The sequence below is a fragment of the Solea solea genome, chromosome 21 (genome assembly GCF_958295425.1).
Source record: "Solea solea chromosome 21, fSolSol10.1, whole genome shotgun sequence".
Taxonomy (NCBI): Eukaryota; Metazoa; Chordata; class Actinopteri; order Pleuronectiformes; family Soleidae; genus Solea; species Solea solea.
This window is the reverse complement of record NC_081154.1, coordinates 3157455-3179364: the sequence shown is the minus strand read 5'-3', so window position 1 is coordinate 3179364 and position 21910 is coordinate 3157455. Positions and strand designations below refer to the sequence as shown.

The 21910-nt window shown below is 46.4% G+C and overlaps 1 protein-coding gene across 3 annotated transcripts in view; it reads right to left on the bottom strand.

Moving 5' to 3' along the window:
- The window catches only part of raraa (retinoic acid receptor, alpha a), a 124589-nt gene that overhangs the window by 3167 nt on the left and 99512 nt on the right, over positions 1–21910 (bottom strand). For all 3 annotated transcript variants that reach the window (XM_058620641.1, XM_058620640.1, XM_058620639.1), the window contains 2 exons: positions 13202–13350; positions 6920–7061 (listed from right to left, as the gene is read on the bottom strand). In XM_058620641.1, the coding sequence (XP_058476624.1) occupies positions 6920–7061; positions 13202–13350 (291 nt within the window). The remainder of the gene's footprint in view (positions 1–6919; positions 7062–13201; positions 13351–21910) is intronic.

The following is a 21910-nucleotide window of genomic DNA, read 5'->3' as shown; positions in this document are numbered from 1 at the left end:
TTCTCAACCTCCCCTCGGGCTTTTCCCCCCCGCAGCAGCTGACCTGAGATCACATTTTCCTCGTCTTAATCCTAACCTTGACCATTAAGGGGCCAGAGCGCTCAGGCTGATGGGAGATCACTGTCTGTGACGGGGGGGGGTGTAGGCCCGGGGCCAGGCAGGGATGCACCGCTCGGAGCCGCTGCTCGTTCATCAGCCCACAGACAGGCCTCCCTGCCTGGGAGAACATAAGAGGGAGGGGAGGGAGGAAGGTGGAAGGGGGAGGCTGGAAGTCTGTTGCTGCACTATGTTATTGCTAAGCACTGTTCTCCCAAAAACAAGAGACTGAGAGGACCCTTGCTGTGCAGAAACGGCACGCTAATGCACCATTTTCCAGCGCTTTAGTGGGACTCAAGTGACGGCGCTCGCACAGCCATAAACACAATACCACATGTGGATGTTCGGCGGCGGAGCAGTAAAGTGACACATGTGAGGCATCGAAAACAAGCGTGTTAGTTACAGCGGCAGTTTAAAAAAAATCGAATTATCCAACTCAAACCAGACTTTTAAAAAAAACTAAAAACTATTCTGAGGATATTTAGATAAAGCACACACAGACACTGAGGTTGGGAGTTTAATTAAGTTTGTCTGAATGTTTCGATCTGACTCAAATAAAAGAAGCTGGGACACATGGTGAAAATCCACACTGGTACAGGTTTAAGCTCTGCCAACTAAAAGAACTCAATATTTAATGTTCTTGTATAGGGGGGTGGGAAACCAAGGAACACGCGATACATGGTCCACGATACCGATAATATCACGATACAGCGATTCTGTGACAATCAATAATATTACATGGTTAAAAGTGCAGGATTTCTCTATTTAGTAGAGATTTTCAGATTTTCCAGAGTATATTTTCTGTTTTCTTTGCTCCATACGACAAAGAAATCATTGGATCGTCGTCCTTTCCAGGTTTGAGAAACACTGATCAACATTTTCTGACATTTCATGGACCAAACACTTACTCAATTAATCGAGAACGACAATAAAGTAGTGACTCCTGGCGAGCGAGGACCGTTTACTTTAGAGCACCTTCATTTATTTATTAAAATATCAGCATCTCATTTATCGGAAGGACGACGATATTTTTGACCCACTCCTATTCTTGGATGTAGGAAGATTCAAAATCGACATGCTATCAATTAGCCTCAAGCTAACATTGGTTAACGCTAGATACTAACAACTAAAAAGGAGGCTTATCGCCACCTAGTGTAGCGGAGGTGGACACACACACACACATTAAAGCTTTTCTACTCGCCTTTACTGTTACGACCTAATTATGACTTCACTTAGTGTGGGAACGCCTTCTTAAACAACTATCCGCTTCAGACGCCGGTCGTATAAAACACCAGTAAGTTGCCGCACACATGAGGACCGGCCGTGTTTCCAGCCTGAATGGGGAGCCTTGTGTCCCCGCCCGCCATGAGGGGGAGGGGCTACAAAAAACAATCGATGTCCAATTAATTCACAAATAAAAGTGGGGCATCCCCTGCGCCCAGACATTACCCGCGCTGACAAATTGGCAGCACAATCATAAGCCGCACAACACAATTTAATGAAGTCATTAAAGAACTATTAGGCACGACTGGCGATCTGTCATGGCGAATTGCCACATGCAATAACTTGGGGGGGGGGAGAGTGTTAGCGAGCTGCCACAAATGAAAGAAATACAGCCTTCCTCTTTTATTGAGTGTGTGTGTGTGTACCTTTACACTGACCTAGTCAGGACCACTAGTCCTCGTGGAGACAAAAAACCTGGTCCTAATGAGGCACGAATGTATTTTCTGAGGAAGAGGTTGAGTTAAACACACAGATTTGAATTCTGGGCATGGTGAAGGTTTTTGTTTACAGTAGGTGTCCTCAGAGGACTAGCTGTGCAAACCTGTGTGTGTGTGTGTGTGTGGACATTTTGATGTGTGTGTTAAACTCCGAGCGATGCATCTTTCAAACGTGCTTAATGAGAATATGAACGCTAACGGGGGGAGGGAGGGAGGGAGGGAGGGGGGGAGGAGTCTGCATCCTGAAATGTTTGCGGTTCACGTTCGTTGCATCAAAATGATTTACAGGAAGCCATGTACAGAATACTGTAACACACACACACACACACACACACACACACACGCACACAGAGCCATCATTCAATTATTTATTTTCATAGCAGATTTCAGCTGCAACGTGCAGTTAATAGACAATTTCTGTTAGTGTGTACGCATCTGTGTGTGTGTGTGTGTGTGTGTGGAAGACAGAGAGGTGGGCAGAGAGGGATAATTCGTGCGAGGAAAATTAAAGCACTGGCAGCTCATCCATCACACAGATTAAATTCAATGGAAAGATAAAAATGTCAATGTTCTCTCCCCCCCCCCCGCCCCTGCTGCTCACAGCGCAGAGCCACCGTCAACAATGATGAAACTTTCTCCCTTCCTCTGTCCTCCAGCCTCTCTCATCCCTCCCTCCCTCCCTCCCTCCACTCCTGACTTTCATTCTCCCCTCACACCGGGTTCAATAGTCGTCCCTCACACACAGCTTTCATCTCGCTCCACTATGCCGTCTTCCCCGGCTGATGTTATCCTCCCCGTGTGCTGTTCTCCATCATCCTTCGCTTCATCTTATTTTACTTTTATTACTTTCTCCGTCGCTGGATAACGCCGTCCTCGAGGACGATGTGGGTGACAGTGCTGGGAACTTGATGATAAAGGCGGGGCGGAGGAGGCGGGGCGGAGGAGAACGGCAACATTAACACACGTGACCATCCCGAGGGCAACAATGCGTTATAGAAATTGAGAAATGTCAGCCGCTGAAATCATTTCTGATGGCGTGAATGTGCTTTTAATGTGGCTTCACGTGTGCAGAATCTACGAGGTCAGTGTTTCCAAAGTCTTTTCTCAGATGTTAATCGATCGAGTGTTTTTAATAATGATCAGATTATTAGTTGCAGCCCTATACGAATCAATTCTGAATGTTAATAGTGCATCAGAAACTCCTCTGCAACGACAAAACCGTGTCATCTGAGGGGACGAAATCTGCGAAACTGAAGCCGAGCAAAAGTTCACGGTCGACATTATCATCGATCGGCAATTAAAAAACGGCGCCGCGTTACCAGGGGCACAGGAAATAAACACTTACGGTGAGTAAGTGGGTCAGGCCGCTTAAAAATGGGTGTTGTAACTGATGCTATAATGTTTATTTTAGTCCAATTAAACCTCTATTTATACAGCACTTACATGCTTTACACTACACTGTTGGGCCTTCACCCAAACTACTGTATGTGCAGCACTCTTCTTGCATACTGTGGACTAGATAGAAGAGCCAGGAATCAAAATCACAACCTTTGACTTAAAGGAACACTTCACCAATTTGCATTTAGCTCTATATTACTAGAAGAGGGGCTAGTTTTTTTGATTCCCCTGAGTCGTGACATATCTTCATTCTTTTCTTTGTGACGTGCCCACCAGTGACACCTGTTAGCACTGTTTACATTCTGGGAATGAGGTCCCGTCCCCCTTCGAGTGGGTCTATAAAGTGTGGAATTAGCGTTGCAGTTTCAAGCCTCGGACCAAGTGTCACTGGTGAGCGTGTAACAAAAAAGAATGAAGATAATTCTCGACTTTTGGGAAGGTTGGGAAGCACAATTTTTCAAAAATACTGCCCCTATTCCAGTAATACAAAGCTAAATGCAAATCGGTGAAGTGTTGCTTTAGAAGACGACACCCATAAGTATTTAAGAACAATGACAACCCTGTTTCTGATAAATCATAAACCAGACAAGAGGCGCAAACGCAGCTCAAATGAGTCAACATTACTCCGAGCTGGGCAAACTAAACTCTCACTGTCGGCTGTTTTCAGATAAAAGTCTTGTGTCGTCTGAACGACAGGCGCTTCCTTGTAAACCTCCACTCGCTCCCGACACCACCACCCGACTCCTCTCCTTTTGCCATCTTTACTTGGCATCGCCACCTGGCAGCAGGCCGGGCACTGTTGTCTGGAGCTGTCTGCAGGCAGACGCAAGGTCACCCAGACGTCCGTCCCCCCACCCCACCCCCTCCAGTGCAGGCGGGGGGGGGGGGGGGGGGGGAGGGTGTCCACCTTCTGTAAGTGTGTGTGAGTGTGTGTGTGCCAAAGACTGTATGGTGTATAAGTGGAGCTGTCTAAGTGAATTTACGTTTAAGCTTTTTTTTTTCCCTCCCATACCAGTTTGTGTCAGTCACCTTGTGTGTGTGTGTGTGTGTGTGTGCATGATATTATGCACAAGCATGCATATTTTGAGTGTCCGTGTGGTGTGTGTGTGTGTGTGTGTGTGTGTGTGTGTGTGTGTGTAGCAGACAGAGACTCCCTGCTGGCCCCAGATGGTCAGCCTCTCCCTCCTCACCAGCCCAACACCAGTTCCACTGGTCAAAGTCACAACTGAAGACGCACAAGGTGAACAATACGCACAATGAGACACAGACGTGAACCAGAACCATGTGATCCATATCTATCGCGCAAAAAACTTCCTGACACAACTTCCACTGGTTTTCCTAACACGCAGTACCGACTCTCAACCACAAGATGGCCCTCCAACTCCAGTCATTTTCCTCTTTCCAGTGTGTGTGTGTGTGTGTGTGTGTGTTTTGAGTGTGTAAGAGGTGGCTGCTGTGATCCTTCTAACCATGATTAATGGCCCCATTCAAAGGTAAGGAGCTTGGAGGATAACTTCTTTTACTGTAAACCACAGCGCTGTGGTGCGGTGCGGCGCAGCGCTCGCCGCTCGCGCTGTAGCAGGAAGACGAGGTGAACAGCGCCGGGGAAGACGTGAGGAAGGTGTGTGTGCTGCTACACCCTGTGTACACATGCAGGATTACTATTATTAATATGCTCTGTATTAATCATCACTTTGAGTATCATTTTTTTTTTCCCCCACAAAACTGCACTTATTTTTTTTTGCCTTTTCAGTTCACACAGTTCACAACAACACGGCAAATGTGTGTATTCCTTTACTCACATTGTGGTCACATGACTGCAGGCACACATCTCTCTTTATAGCCTGTACTTAGTGAAGCGTTTATGGGATATTTACACTGTAAAAACATGAAAATACTGTATGTACTAGTGTAACTGACTTGAATTCAGTGTATTTATCTAATCAAACCATTTTTTTGGACTTATTTACTTTTATTGTATGTTTTCTGTGATTTTGAGCAGTACTGCACCAACACTGACTCCACTATCAGCTCATTTCTAATGTGAATGATCAGTATTTACAGGTTCAAATGCTTCCTATACACATAAGAGGGTGTTTGTGTGATCACGCTGACCTAAAAACCCTGCTGGCCTCTCCGAGTCCTCTGTGGTCACACCTCCACCAATTACTTTATCAAGTCTGACTGCTTGCACGGATGTGTGTGTGTGTGTATATGTTCGCACAGCCCCCGGGGTGCAGTGATGGAAGCAGACGCCTGCTCTTTCACTCTCTGCAGGTGAGAACATATTCATCAGAGGCCTGCCAAGCCTGGCGACACCCTGACTGTTACTGACAGTCTGCATCACAGCCTCACAGCCGCCCCTTTGTCTGGCTCTTACGGGCGGAGATTCTCCTCAAAGTGAACTTCAACCTGAAAACCAGAACGATCCGCTATTGTAAAATGGGGGGGCTGCTCAAACTGGAGCAGATTTGACGTTGTGTTTCTTTTCTGTGACACGTGGAAGTCTGATTGGACCGCAGAACATCTACAACACTCACTTGATGTGTTCATCAGTAGTGAACTACGGTGGCCGACGGGGGGCAAACACAGTGCAACAAACCCAAAACACATGCAGGAGGAGAAACGAGCTGCATCTTCTCTTCAAAAACACAAACGAAACCAAAAACGCACGCAGGACAGAAAACACATGGAAATCCCAAAACACGCACAGAAGCGAAAACACCAGCGCTCGTTTTCGTGCGGCTTTACGACCAGGTGTAATTCTTGCTTCATTAAAAGACCTTTATTAAGAGGTTATCGTCCTGTAACAACGCAGTTTTTATGATAAGTGTCTCAATTTGGCAGTCGTTAGCTCTAGGTGTAGAAAAGGATGCTTTTATTACATCTCAAAAGTTATAATAACTTCATGTTAAAAGAGTGAATCTGACTTTTAAAAACATTGGTTTACAGTACGCTACCAATGTATACAGTACTTTGAGCAGATGCTTATGTCCGATTAATAGGTCTCTGAAAGATAGCAGCGAGGAGGTGTGCTTTCAAACGTGTACACAGATACGGTGAGCTGAGTGTTTTATTTTGAAAACCAGAAGTGGATGTCTTTAAAAATCAGCTTGACTGCAGGGTTTTTACTGCAAATCCCTTTGTAATTCAGGTGTTAAAACTCAGATAGTTTGACTAGAGAGAACTGAGAGCCGTGTAACCTCTTAATAAAGGTCTTTTATTAAAGTAAGAATTAAGTAGTAGTAGAGTATGGTAATGGCTGGTCGTAGAGCTGTGGTGTGTTGTCTGTCCTGCATGTGTTTTCTGTCCTGCGTGTGTTGTCTGTCCTGCATGTGTTTTCTGTCCTGCGTGTGTTTTTGTTTTCGCTTGTGTTTGTGTATCTGCAGCTCGTTCCTCCTCCTGCGTGTGTTTTCTGTCCTGCGTGTGTTTTTGTTTTCGCTTGTGTTTGTGTATCTGCAGCTCGTTTCTCCTCCTGCGTGTGTTTTGGGTCGTTGCCGTGTGTTTGCCCCTGTCGACCACCTTAGTGAACACTCATGCACAGATATTAAGACTTCCTACAACAGCAACAATCCTGCTTAATGCTGTGGGATTAAACCAAATATGATGAAATATGTGGAAGGAAGGAAGGAAGTAAGGAAGTAAGGAAGGAAGGGAGGTAGGAAGCAGGGCATTCTGGAAAAAACTTGACATTTTCTACTTACACTCTTTCGACATCCCGACGTCCAGGCACTTCTGCAGCCGACAGTACTGGCAGCGGTTGCGCGTGACTTTGTTGATGATGCAGTTCTTCTCCCGGTGACACGTGTACACCATGTTCTTCTGGATGCTTCGCCGGAAGAAGCCCTGTGTGACGGGAAAGACGGGGAGAAATGTGGCCGTGAGGCGAGAGAGGACAGCACTCTGGAGGTGGAGGATGCAAAACAAGAGCAAAGGGGAAATTGGACCGTCTTTGCAAACAGAGCGGTGGATAAATAAATAAGTAAATTGCCTGGCAAACATAGCTGTACTGTGTGCCCTTGTGAATGCGCCTGTCGCGTGGTTATATATCAACATTACTGCTTTTTATGATCTCACTCAGTTGCCTGTTGCAGATATATTGTCTCTGCGTTCGCCGGGTCCATTCTCATCCACTTCCCCGTCGCGACGCTCCCTGATGAGTTCCAAGGTTAAAAATAATTAAATTACGAGATAGAGAGAGGGAAAGAGGGAGGGAGAGAGAGCCATGTGATGTGGACGAGAGATATTTAACAACCGCGAGTAATCCCTCTTCTCTCGCTCTCTCATTTCCCCTTCGCCGTCCGACCAGATCAAAACCGACGAGAGAATGCGTTTAATAACTTAGTCAGTGTTTTGTCACTTGGCTGGGATGAGAAAATGTTGGGGGGGGGGGGGGGGGGGGGGGGGCGAGTTATGTTTTGATTGCAAAAGTGAGGCATAGAAACAGAGAAAGTAAGCCTCCCACATAAAGACAACAGTAATCATTTAAATTATCTCCCTATAAACTTTAAGACTTTAGCTCCAACTGCCAAAAATAAGCTCACGGCATTGGGTCATAAACCGAGTGACAAGAAAAGTCCAGAGTCTAAAAAGCAAACAGCTGGGATGTCAGATAGGAAGGGGAAAAAGTCCGTCATATCTTCATCCCACTATCTTGTACCTTTGCCAGTTATGAAATCTGTTTTCATAACATGTGATTTTTAGCCACAAACTGACAGGAGGTTGGAAAAGCCAACGCATCACAAGCTGCAGTTCATTCTCGTCCATACCTCATACCTCACACCACTCGTCCCCAATTAAATCAACGTTAACCTTTTGGGCACTTATTGCTTAAACGTTCCTCGTGTGTCAAACAGATAAAAAGAGGTTAATGCAAATCAGTGCAGCGAGTGCAGCGAGCATGACGTGGGACAAAAACACTATACAGGTCAAAGTCAGTATTGACGTGACACATTGGGACGGGGGGGGGGTTATGTGTTGCAGGGCGGGTGGGAGGTGGGGTGGTGGTTTGGTTGCTGCCACCGAGCCCCCATCCCATGCCGCGGGATTAGCTCTGCTGCTCGCCGACAGATGGCCAGTGTGGGCCTAAGCCCTGCAATTTGTCCTTCCCCCGATCAGCAGCTTCTTCTCTCGTCTCCGCCGTCATCTAGTGGAAGTGACTCCTGAATCTGCTTCAGTGTGTGTGATTGTGCCGATTACTCTTCTTCTTCTCCCGCTCGGAAGAGGAAGTGTTTGAAAAACACAGAGGGTAATCTAATCTAACCTTTGTCCTGACTTACTTTACGGGAAACGACAGATATCTACTTTCAGGGAGAATAAAAAAACTTGCAGGTTGATGTGAAGTCAAGCTGCTGATGCTGTGTGTGTATCATGTCCTCTTTGATCCAACCCTGCCCCGACCCTGACCCCTGTGTCACCGGAGGATTAACCTACTCCCTCCTGACACCATGAGGCTAAGGTGCCCTCTAACGGCACCTCCCGATTGGTTGCTGCCGTCGGCTCGTGGGGCCAGTTGATTGTTCCCGGCCCGCCCCTCCTTCTTTTAAGAGTCATTGCTTCCTGCGGCCCTTAAGCCTCTTTTTGTATCACCGCTTAATCCACCCAGCGACAAGAGCCCTCAGTGGGCCTGTCAGCCACCCTGCAGTGCTCAGAGATGAGAGCCACAACAAGAGGGAGCGGGAGTGGGAGTGGGAGGGAGGGAGGGAGTGGGAGGGAGGGAGGGAGGGATGAAAGAGGAGAGCGAAACGACTACAGCACACATGCATAACTGCATATGCGGCGCGCACTCCTCGATTCACAGCCGCCTACCTGCTGAACGCAGCCAACCTCGTGCATTTATGAGGCGGAGTGTGAGCCTCGTAGTTGAGGGGATGCTTCATTAATGAAGAAGCGGGGGAGTTGAAGGGGGTGGGGGCGTCTGGGGTTGGAGAGTTCACATAGAAGAAGCACAGGAATCCTCTCTTTACATGACTTTCACACTAAATCCCAGATTAACCGTGCATTCCCAACCTCCTACAGCATTTGTGCATGTGCATGACTGTGCCCCCAAAACCACACGACTACATAGCAACTGCTACAGCTGACACAGCCTTCAGAAGCGCTGTTTTTACTGGTGCCATGACGAGGTTTTTGCAAGTGGACGTTCAGAGGTGTCACCTGTCACTAGCCTCCTATTGGACGAGGCTGTCGATCACAGTGTCCACGATTATGTCCCGTCTATTTCCCTTTAAAATTAAAAAAATTGGCCAGCCTGCTCTTTTGAAGAGTAGCAATTCTGACGTAAATCAAGTAGGATTGTTTTCCCCATAGACTTCCATTCATTTTTTAGATATGGTCTATGGGAGGACTACTCAATTACAAACTCAGTTGGGCCGCGTTTTCAAACCAAATTTAATGTTAAAGTGTTAATATCTGCGGGGGAGAAACGCTGTGCCAGCAAGTACTGTATGTGCAACTCTAACCAACAGATGACCGAGCTGCCTCCGTGTAACAAACGTCCCCCGTTTCCTGTTTCCTCTGTTCGCCGCAGCCCCCGGGAAACGTCTTTGTAGTTCGGCGTGCTGCGGCAGAACCCGGCGCTGCTAACCCTCCGCTTACCCCACTCTCATATACATCCACGCGCCTGTAGTGCTGAATTATTGAGCGCGCTCCGGGCCCACAAATCTCCTCTGAAGTTCAGAGATATGGAGAATGAGCAGTGTGAGTGTGGAGTGAGAATGTAGACAAGCTAATAAATAAAGAGCGTCAGCAGCTGGATTTCTGACTGGGGGATGGTTTTGTTAAATGACCGCTCCTGGTGAACTATAAACAAACAGTCGTGTGGTCATGACGTGTTTAAAACAACAACCATTAGAACCACTTAGTGGGGAACTACTACGCTAATGACAGAGCTTTGCTGGTGAGTTTTTTTACCAAAAAATCAGCAGCAAAACCTGAGATGTTGTTGCCGGCTGTTAGATTGAAACATCAGCGATATCCCAAATGAACAATAGCCTCAAAAAGAAGCTAATTACACTGTCAAGTCTGGCTCCATTTCTGTGCCGTCAGGGGGAAACGACGCTGTGATTACCAAGAAGAAACAACCAATTACTCAAATTTACGGCTCATCTATTGTCTAACTTCCCTTCTTTGTTTATCGCAGGAGTTTTAACCTACTGCTGTGCTCATGATACTTTGGGAAAGGTATCTTTGGGGTGGAAACAAAGAAAAAACACACACAATAATCCACACTTTTTGACATTTCAACACTAATTTCACCTGCAACACAACCACACGCCCACAGCAATGCTCGTCAGACACTGTAATTAGTCCAATAATATCACTGATTACACTATTTAATTAGAGTTTAAACAAAGGAGAGCCACGTTCAGTGAGCACAACAAAGAAAATTAGGGATTAGAGCTCGAGTGGCTGCCGTTAAGAATCCCAGATACATCGAGAAGAACCAGATCACGATCATATTTGGTTTTAAGCGACTGCCGGTTGAGACGGGGGGGATGTTTTTCACCCTGACACTGACCTGCGACTCAACTCTTTCAAAACACACAAACTGTGCAGAAACACAGCGGTGAAGAAACACGCGACTCTTATGAAAGCGGATTTCATTTTCAGAAGGATAACAAACGGTGCCGCCGCGCGCTACACAGTGTTTAACGACTCGCGCTTCATCAGCCTCACCCTGATTAACATGAGAACATATACATTTAAGTGCATATTAACCGGGAGCGGCATTAATTATGCAAAAGCAGCTTCGGCGAACTCTAATTAAAAGGATGGAAAAATCCCCTTTTTGTGTGTTTGTGTGTGTGTGTGTGTGTGTGTGTACGTTTGACATTTTAAACGGTGGCGTGACGCGGTCGCTCCTATAAAACAGCAGAGGGGTCAGCTTTTATTTTCTTTGTTAACATTTTTATAGGTAACATTGGGGATCATCCGTGTATGTGAGTGAGTATGTTTGTGTGTCACACTCCCTCCCTTTTTTCTAACACCTTCCCCCCCCCACACACACACACACCTCCACCCTCTGGTTCACTGATCGTCTTTTCTTTGGTGTCAATGAGTTCAGCTGTAACTCCTTCCCCCTAATCTGCAACATATTTCAGTTTTTCCCTTTTGTCTCCGTGCCTCCCGGAGCAGAGGCTGCTGTATCTGCATTTCTACGTCCCTTCTGGGCTTCCTTACTCTATTTCTTATTGTTTATGACTGCCACTGCCCCTCCCTCCACTCTGCTCTCACTCCTGCACATATGGAAACACAGACCACAGCATTGGCTGCGCAGTCGATAAGTCATGGTGTGCAGCAGGCACCTGTCACCGCCAACGACACCCTCTCCCCGTATCCATCCAACCGTTCCCTGCGTCCTCTTGACCTCCTCTTGCCGTACACATGGCTGCGTGATTAACATGCTCTTCAACTGCGCTCCCGGTATTTGGGATATTCAAGAACGCATCGACGCCAAGCCGGGGAAAAAAAAAAAAAAAAGAAGAGGTGGCGTCTGAAAATGTTGACAGAGCGGAGATATAAGGTTTGCACCTGGAGGCAATATTACATTTGATTCCACGAAACCTCACTCCCGTCCTCTTCTGCGCTTACACAACTCTGGCTCTGCGCCGTGTGAGCAGCGAGATAAAGAGAGAAGGGCCTGTGTGCTAACGCTAACACAGAGTGTGTGTGTGTGCGCAGAGTTAACCGTCAGCTGATAAGAAGAGCAGACACACTGAGGTCTCCTCAGCACCTGTGATCCACGCTTGTATTGATAACAGACGGTCATTGTGGACACGTCAGCAAAGATATGTGCAGCGGCAACAACAGCACACACAAGAGAGAAGGGGGAAAAAAACCTGTTTGGACGACCAAGTTTCACAACATACACAAGATACACGAGATACCAACCAGGCCCATTATATGCCTTATCTTATTCTTCTTTTTTTTTTTTTTTTTACAGTGTGCAAGGGTGTAAATGCTGAAAGACGTGGATTATTAAGCTGCTCAAAAGGAAGCAGCCGATCAGTGCGTTACTGTCGTTGACGTTATTATTCTGGTTCGGTTATTTTAGTGAACAGAAACGAAATAACGAAAACTGAAATTGGTAATTGGTCATTTTCGCGAACCACAATAAACCTGAATTGTTTGTTTAAACAGGGAACAACAGGGAACAACAGGGAACAACAGGAAAAACATGCTCAGTCGCGGCGGCTCTGATCAACCCTTCACCGGACCTCAGAATTTCGTTGTGCAATTTTGGTTGTATAATGACAATAGAGACAAAAGACAGAGTTTTCATTCATAATAAAAATGTTTTCAATTTGTTTTTGTTTACAATGTGGGACATAAGGTTATGCAAGTTAAACACAACACTCATTATGTAGTTAATTGGGTTGAGTTGGTTCATCTAAGTGAATTAAACCTCTAGTCTTTCATTGTTTTTTTTTAATGTTGCTCATGTTTTTCCCTCAGATTGAGGCTCACAAGCAATGTGATGTGTCTTATGAGGGTTATTTATTATTATTATTATTATTATTATTATTATTATTATTATTTATGTTGTTATGTTCATGTGTGTCTTCAATCTGTTGCTATTTGACTTTTAAACTGGCATCTTTTGTTGGGTTTTTATGAAACAATACTTATTATCACCCTTTTTGCATCTTGCACCTAAAACTAAGCATTTACAAAAAAAATAAAGTAATAAAAATGAACTCATTTTAAAAATAAAAGGTCAAAACTAAATAAAAACTAAAACAAATGAAACACAAAACTATTCTAACTTTGTCGTGAATTGAAACAACGTAACATTGGTTCCACATCACGTCCTCCATATGAAAACAGGCTCTGTCCAATCAATACTATCAGACCCGTGTGTATGTTTACAGCATCAAACCTCTAATATTAACAGTTAGGTCACACGCTTCTTTCGTAACACATCAAACTGGAAAACACACGGAAGAGCGTTTCGCTTTATCGGCAGACTCAAAATAAGGTTTCACCTTGCAGCCCTCGCAGGCGCTGACACCATAGTGGTACCCTGAGGACTTGTCCTGGCACACAAAGCAGGGCTTGTAGACGCGGGGCGGAGGGGGAGGCGAGGGCGGACTTGGCACTATCTCCTCTGAGCTGGTACTCTGGGTCTCTATCGCTGTGGAGAGGAGAGAGAGAGAGAGAGAGAGAGAGAAGGGAGGGGGTTAGTGAACACTATCAGGTGGAGCACTGACAGATGTGGAGCATTAATCGATGTCGCTGGGAGAAACACAGCCACACAAAACACTGAGTTTTTTCCAGAGAGAGAGAGACACACCGCTGACACCCTCTCACACACACACACACACACACACACACACGTGTCTTCAAAGACTTTAACTTGAGCTAAAGTGTTAACCTCTATGTGCTTTTATCCATTTATTTTAGAATCGAGCGGCATAAGTGCATGTAAATGGCAAAGCACGATTACCCCCCCCCCCCCTCACCGACTGAGAACACCACACACATTAGTCAAGGGCAGGGAATTCATCCATTTTCCTCCAATAAGTGACAATGGAGCCACGTGAGCGCTGTGCACGTACGGGATAAAACACAAGTGAGCAGGGGACGTTAACTGCTGCTGCTGCTTTTCATGTAATATGTATTGGACTTTGACCTCAATATCCCGCATGTTACAAAATAAGGCTCTTTAATCATGTAAACAATACACACATTCACAGAAAATGATAAAAAAAACATGCATTATATGATCAAATAATCCAACTTTCATTACTCAACCAGACATTTAGTACTACTACACACAATTGGGAAAGGCTCCGTACCGCTAATATCACCAACTTGAGTGTTTACCAGTAACAATACGAGTCCCATATACATTATTTTCACATATTTTACACCACACACCACCACACGTGTGCATTTACCACTTAACACAACACTCAGGGCAGAGTAACACATATTCTGCTCTTAAACAACAGCATGGTTTTTACAGTCTGTGCTTGGTGAAGCATTTATATGATACTTTTATGACAGCACCAGCTTTAACATTGTTGTTTTTCCCCATATGACTCATACCGATTCTAAATATAGTACCTGCTCATGCATATAAATACAATTCTAAAGCTGAGGTTTAAACCAATAATTCTTCAAACCATCAATAGACAGATTTAACATGTTTTTATTATGTTAATAAATAAATAATGTTTTTGGCCGTATCTTCCAGCCCCTTTGTCTGCATCTCTAGCCCCAAAAATCACACCAGCATCATCAGCTCAACAGAACAGGGACTAATGGCACGTTTCCACCGCCTCGTCCCTGGTACCAGACTGCCGGCCACTGATTGGTCGGAGCGCCGTCACAGGAAGAGACGTCCGACGCGAGAATCGAAGCCGAACAATGCCGAACTGTGGATCAGTTAAAAAGACTTAACAATCCTTAAAAACGTGGGTTAATCTCCAACTATTACCAGGGGAAACTTCTAAAATTGCAATATTTAACAGAGGAGTCTGGCATATTTAGCGACAGCTGTATTTCAGTCCAGTGACTGTGTCAGAAGGAGTCTGCGCTGCGGTCATGGAGGAAGTACCGATTCAGTGACACTGAAGTACTGGAGTAGGTAGTAACCAAGCTAAACCGAGGCGGGACCATCGTGGAAAAGGGCCATAAGAAGAAGGTTGTGTCAATAAGGCATCGACTGCATATTTGACTATGTGGTCGGACTGTAGTACAGACGAGAACACACTCCACTTACAGCACCGCGGAAAAACACTTCACTTGCATTAGATCCGTGTACAACACACACACACACACACACACACACACACACACTCCAGTTATAGCATCTATGCAGCAGACGGCGTAAAGGACGACTGCAACTAAAATAAAACCGCCATACTATAATGTGATGAGCGGCGTACTCCTGCTGGTTATCTCCAGCATCAGGACTAGAGCGGCATATCCAAGTGGGTTTCAGGTGACGGGGACAGTTAAGCCAAACGGCAATAAAGCTCACATTGCAACACCTCACTGTGACACCCAATCAGGCCCAGGATATTAAGACATTTCATTTATGAGGCCCAGATGTCACATGTCACTTTCACACCGGCAACAACCTTTAAAGTTCTGAGTGCTGATATTAAGGTTAAGAGGTGAAAAAGACTATCTTATGACTTAAGTGGACTTCGGCCTCGAGTGCACAAGCTCAATATATATTAAAGAGAAAGCGCTTTTTTGTTGTTGTAATAGAACAAATATGTTTTGAAAGAAGGCAAAGACAAAAAAGGAGAGACTGAAATATGATGTGTTTGAGCAATACGCAACAATACAAAACAGATGATGTGATAACACTGCCGCACAGGGAGTAAAAGCAAGGCTGCTGCATTATTATTATTATTATTATTATTATGTAAAGTTCCTCTCCTGGGCTTTTAAGATTAACATCATACGCATGCACGTCCACGAGGACAATGAAACTTGATACAACTTTTTAAGAGGACAAAACATCCAAAATACTCATAATTAGACATTATAACGTGATAAGGGACAGACCGGGGACAGTCACTGCGTCGTCGCTCATGCCAAAGGGCCTCGCCATCGCCGCACTAGTGCCAAACACCGAGCAGCCCTTACGTAACGCGGCATATTTTCTCATTAGCAAAAAACCAAACAACAAAACAAACAATCACAATCTCCATCCACAGCTCTTGTGCTGTGAACTGATTGTGTTTCCACCGCGGAGCAATTCATCCACATTAAAGCCGGCTTCATTAGAAACAAGGAGGTGCCCCCCCCCCCCCCCACACACACACACGTACGTAGATATTAACTTAAAAGTTGCACCCCCACTGACATTTACACGGGCTAAGGGCTTTCCTGCCGCCATTAGGACGACCTCATGAGTGAGACACTCACACACACACACAGTCTTAATGAGAGCACCCATGAAAATCTGGGACACAAGGACTAGAGTCTGTGAGGGGGCTGGCGACTGTAATTAAATACAAAGGCCGGCTTCTGGAGCCCTGTCAAGCCGAGGCATGGAGCAAAACAATGGCGGGCCTGTGGACAGAGAGGCAGAGGGAGCAGAGCTACTTAGCCCTTCAGCAGCCCTCCACCGGGCATTATTCAACACCAGCCTGCATCCAAACTCCGATCATCACCGACCGTCACACAAGCTCGCCTATTGTGCGACGCACAAAAATCATAATGCACAAACACTGGAAGATCTGACTCACACTGGCCTGGAGAGCTTCTCACCCCCCCCCCCCTCCCCCTCCCCCTTCCGATTTCCTTGCAACATGTTAACACTGGCGATGTGTGTGTGTGTGTGTGTGTGTGTGTTTCCAGGCCAGAGTCCATCCAGCGACCGCAAGGAATCACCACAGTAACGAATACATGAGCTACGGCTAGAATATGAAGGGGCGACAGACAGTTCTTTGCCGACGGGAACGAGCGGAGCCCGACGCTACTATTGGAGTGAAAAACAAGAAGGCAACACAACCACTGTACCCTCGCTGAGGTGGAGGTGAAACCCACACCAGACGAACCCATACGGCCACCGCAATTGTTGTTAACCAGACACGAGAGGCTGGAAACGAGTCTGCGGCCTGGTATGTTGTCAGACCAGTCCCGCCCCGAGGCCGTCAGGTGCAACCAGCCAAAACAAACCCGACACGGCTACGACACGGCAGCTTAGTAACATCCGACCGCGGAATGTCACCGAGAATTCAGGTAACACGGCTAATGAAGCAGTAACATGATGAGGCCTCTCATATTCAATGTTCTTATTATTAATTGGTGTAAACAAGTTGGCAGGGGAATAAAAAACAGACTGATCTGACTGATGGACGTCCAAGCCGCGAGATTTAATTTATTTTAATTTCTCCTTTGATATCAACACTCACACACAAGTATTATTACACGTGTGTGTGTGTGTGTGTGGCCCACAGATTTCTTAGCGTAGCATGGTGTGTTCTCGAACTCAAAGGCAAAGCACCGGTGATTTAATTAAAGCCCAAGTGTGAGTGGTCTGTAATGCCGCTCTTCAGATTCACTTTGCATACATCACAGGCCACAAGTGCACTTAGAGCGAGGCCACGCCATCGCAGCCATCGCAGCCATCGCAAGCATCACAGCATCGCAGCATTGCAGCATCACAGCCATCGCAGCCATCGCAGCATCACAGCCATCGCAGCCATCGCAGCCATCACAGCATCGCAGCCATCACAGCATCGCAGCCATCACAGCCATCACAGCATCGCAGCCATCACAGCATCACAGCCATCGCAGCATCACAGCCATCGCAGCATCGCAGCATCGCAGCCATCGCAGCCATCGCAGCATCGCAGCATCGCAGCATCACAGCCATCGCAGCCATCGCAGCACCACAGCCATCGCAGCATCACAGCACCACAGCCATCACAGCATCACAGCCATCGCAGCATCACAGCATCACAGCCATCGCAGCATCACAGCCATCGCAGCATCACAGCATCACAGCCATCACAGCCATCACAGCCATTGCAGCCATTGCAGCCATCTCAGCAACGCAGCAATCGCAGCCATCGCAGCATTACATTACATTACATTACATTACATGTCATTTAGCAGACGCTTTTATCCAAAGCGACTTACAATAAGTGCATTTAAACATTTGGGTACAAATAAGAGCTAGAAGTAAGTAAGAGCTTCAAGTAAATCAAACTATGAAGTGCTAGTCATAAGTGCGATATATATATATATATATATATATATATATATATATATATATATTTTTTTTTTTTTTTTGTCGTCGTCGTTATCGTCTTAGTCGAGGTAGAGTCGGAAGAAATGTGTTTTTAGTCGGCGGCGGAAGATGTGGAGGCTTTCCGCTGTCCGGATGTCGATGGGGAGCTCGTTCCACCATTTGGGAGCGAGGACAGTGAACAGTCTCGAGCATCACAGCCATCGCAGCAATGCAGCAATCACAGCCATCGCAGCAATGCAGCAATCACAGCCATCGCAGCAATGCAGCAATCGCAGCCATCGCAGCAACGCAGCAATCGCAGCCATCACAGCATCGCAGCCATCGCAGCATCACAGCATCGCAGCATCGCAGCAACCGCAGCCATCGCAGCAATCGCAGCCATCGCAGCAACGCAGCAATCGCAGCCATCACAGCATCGCAGCCATCGCAGCATCACAGCCATCGCAGCATCACAGCCATCGCAGCATCACAGCATCGCAGCATCGCAGCAACCGCAGCCATCGCAGCATCACAGCCACATCCTCCATAAGCAATTACCGCACGACGAGACTTAAACGGACAAATATGCATGAGGCTGGAAATGAAATCTGTTCTATGATAAACTAGCCTGTGCTGTGATGCTGACATACGCCTGGCTAACATCAGCACTTCAAAAGGCATCACACAACCCGAAAGACCACAGATCGACACACACACACACACACAAGCTCCACCGGCTATTATCAAGCCTCCAGACCCTGGACTGTCTTGGCACAAGTGCTGCTGAGAAGTTCTTGAGGTTCAGCTCTAGGTTAGTCCTCTAAAATGTGATTACCTTCATCCCCACTGGTGACTGGGCCCAGCTGTGAAGCATATTAATGAGATTTCGACATCATTAGAGGGAAGCTAACTACATTAGCAGGCAGGCTGGTTTGTTGTAAAGGGAGCAGTAGAATACGAAGGGGGGGGGGGGGGGGAGAAGAGGGGAGGGCCTGGCTTTGACAGTGTCCTCCACTTTGTTGAATCCTCCTCAATCACAGGACCATTGTGATACCCCAGCTTCTATTAGGTCATACGCACACACTCACATGCTCGTCATGTGCAACATACACACTGCAGCGCACAGACGTCCATTTGTCTTTCCGTGCAGTGAGAGTGCAAGAGGGGAGGAGCTTAGACAGACAGACAGACAGACCACCACACAACTGACTGGTGCAATAAGGTTTGTTTGAAGTAATGAAGTGGGGCGGCCGATGAATGGAGCGACCTCAGGGACGGAGGCTGCCCCCTGCAAAAACTGCCCTGGCAGTTGTAGGAGGCGCGCAGCATGTCACATGTCTTCATAAAGGCTCCCCTTTACACCTGGCATGACAAAAAGCATCTTCTGTGATCGGATTGTGCCTGACCACTCGTAAATACAGGTGTAAACGCACCCGAGGACAAACTGTTATCTGATCCAAGGTGACACACTGTGACCAGATTAAACGCTGCCTCTCTGATGCGTCTCCGCTCCACCTGAGCAGAGCTAAAGGCCCTGGTAAACTTCCGTGCATGTGCAAGCCGCAGTCCGAATATCGCGGACCCTGGTGTACTCACGCGTCAGGGTTCTGAAGTATCTGGACACATTCCTACCATGGAAGAAAAGAACGATGCTACAGCTCCCTGGGATACGACTATCCTTGGCGACTGCTTCTACTCCTCGTCCCCCTACGAGTGGGTCTAAAAAGTGTGGAATAATTTCAAGCCTCGGACCACGTGTCACTGGTGGGCACGTAAGAAAATAAAAGAATGAAGATATTTCTCAACTCAGGGGAAACTGAGGTTGAGAAGCACAATTTTTCAAAAATACTTCCCCATTTCTAGTAAAACAAAGCTAAATGCAAATCGGTGAAGTGTTCCTTTAAGGGGGAGATGACTGATCGGATAGTGACTGGATCTTCATGTGGACAATGGAGACGCATGTTAGTACCAGGTGTAAATGCATGTGTGATCAGACCGCTATCTGATCACAGGAAATCCAGGTGTAAAGCAACGGCAGCAGGTGCTTTGACTTTTACTAAATCTAAATACACAGGCGTTCCATTTTCCATGTCAGTGTTGGTAAGCAGTGACAAACCACACACACACACACACACACACAGAGGAATGCTTTGTCAGCACTCTTTAATTACTGAAGCGGGAAATGGGACTGTTTCCTTGCTTACAGGGAAATCCTGCCATTCTCTCACAGAGTGTCATAACAGTCCTCCACCGAAGGGAAAAAAAAATAAAAAAAAATGTGGCTGTTTCGCTGCCTACACGCCGATTACTGACAGAAAAACAAAAAAAAAAGCCACATCCATCCACGCACGGCATCACGAGTGTGAGCGGCAGCGCAGTCAGGGCATGCGCAATCACACACCAGCAGGCACACACAGACTGACAGCTGTAAGGAGCGCGACAGTGGGGTGTGTTTGTGTTCAAACACAGAGTGTGAACAGTTATTGGATGAGAGAGGGGGAGGAATCTGGCAGCAGGGCAGGCAGGCATAAGTGAAAACACACACACACACACACACAGAGAGAGAGAGAGAGAGAGAGAGGATGGAGAGCCAGTTGAGGTTAACGTGAGGCACAGAGAGCAGACAGTGAGCCTCATGCCTCCTGTATTCACTGTAACTAAATCCAGACTTTCCGCCATCATCTGCCGCCACTTCCAACCTTCATGTGCATGAATTCCTACCTGTCGCCAGTCTGACACTCTTCTACTTCTGTTCTTTTGACCTAAATCCTGCGCCAGGTGGAAAAATCAGTCACCTGCCAGGGAGCGCAGTTTTCACAAACATTCATTACTCCATTACTTCTTATTCTGTTTGACTGCAACTTAAAATGCCTCTTGAATGTGAATATTTTCTGGTTTCTTTGCTTTGGGAAAACTAAAATATGTGTTTGTTGCAGCCCTTGCTACAACTATTAATCAATCTGTGGTCTCACAGAAGTACTGTTCTCCTCCAGACCTTTTTGTTTATTCAAATTCTGCACTGATATACGGCGATAAAATGATGCACCGGTATGTCAGAGACACAGAGCGTCGTTATGGGATTAATGTTCCACCTGGGAAGAGAATGCAAATCAGTCACAAAACGGACCTGGAGTCAGATTAACAAGAGGCAAAAACACGCCGATCGTATCTCGATTCAGATTTCTGCTTCTATCCATAGCATGCATGCACCGTGTGTGTGTGTGTGTGAGTGTGTGTGTGCTTCAGTGAGGGTGAGTCAGGAGGATTACTGAGGATTCTTCTGCCTGGTTGAGCTTCACCTAAGCCGCCGCATGTCGATGTTGCATTCTACCGTCTTAATGGGGAGGTTGGAGAGGAGGTGGGGAGGCGAGAAGATAAGAGTGCTATCAAGATACGCGCTGCACAAACACATGGTTTCAAACTCTCATGTTCATGCATATTTTGTGTCGGGCAAAGATGTGACTCAGCATTTAAGAGAGAGAGGGAGAGAGAGAGGGAGAGAGAGAGAGAGAGAGAGAGAGAGACCATGTCATGGTCTGTGTTTCAGAGAAATGACAGCGCCTGCTGTTTCACAACCATTGCACACATTTTTACAAAGAGCTCAGAAATGGATGTTTGAAGGCTTCATATTTGGAGTCCAACACTGTTTTTTTGATGGATAGCGCAAAATTGTGGCCAAATTACTCCCCTGTGTAGAGAATTATGGCAAGAAAAACACACACACACACACGTGAGTGATAGATGAGGGTCCGAGCAGAGGCCGGAGGGCAGGCCGGTGTGCAGCGAGGAGCCTTCCTCAGCACCAGGAAGCGGTGGTTGTTTGTTTTTGGGCCAGAGGTGGAGAAAACACCAGGCTGTGGTTGGTAGTTGGAGTAATTTATGGCATCTTTACATCTTAGGAGATATTTGTATGGGGCAGATGTGGACATGCAACACAAACATAAATATCTTCCAGCGCATGTTGTGAGATATGTCCTCTGTATGCACATGCGAA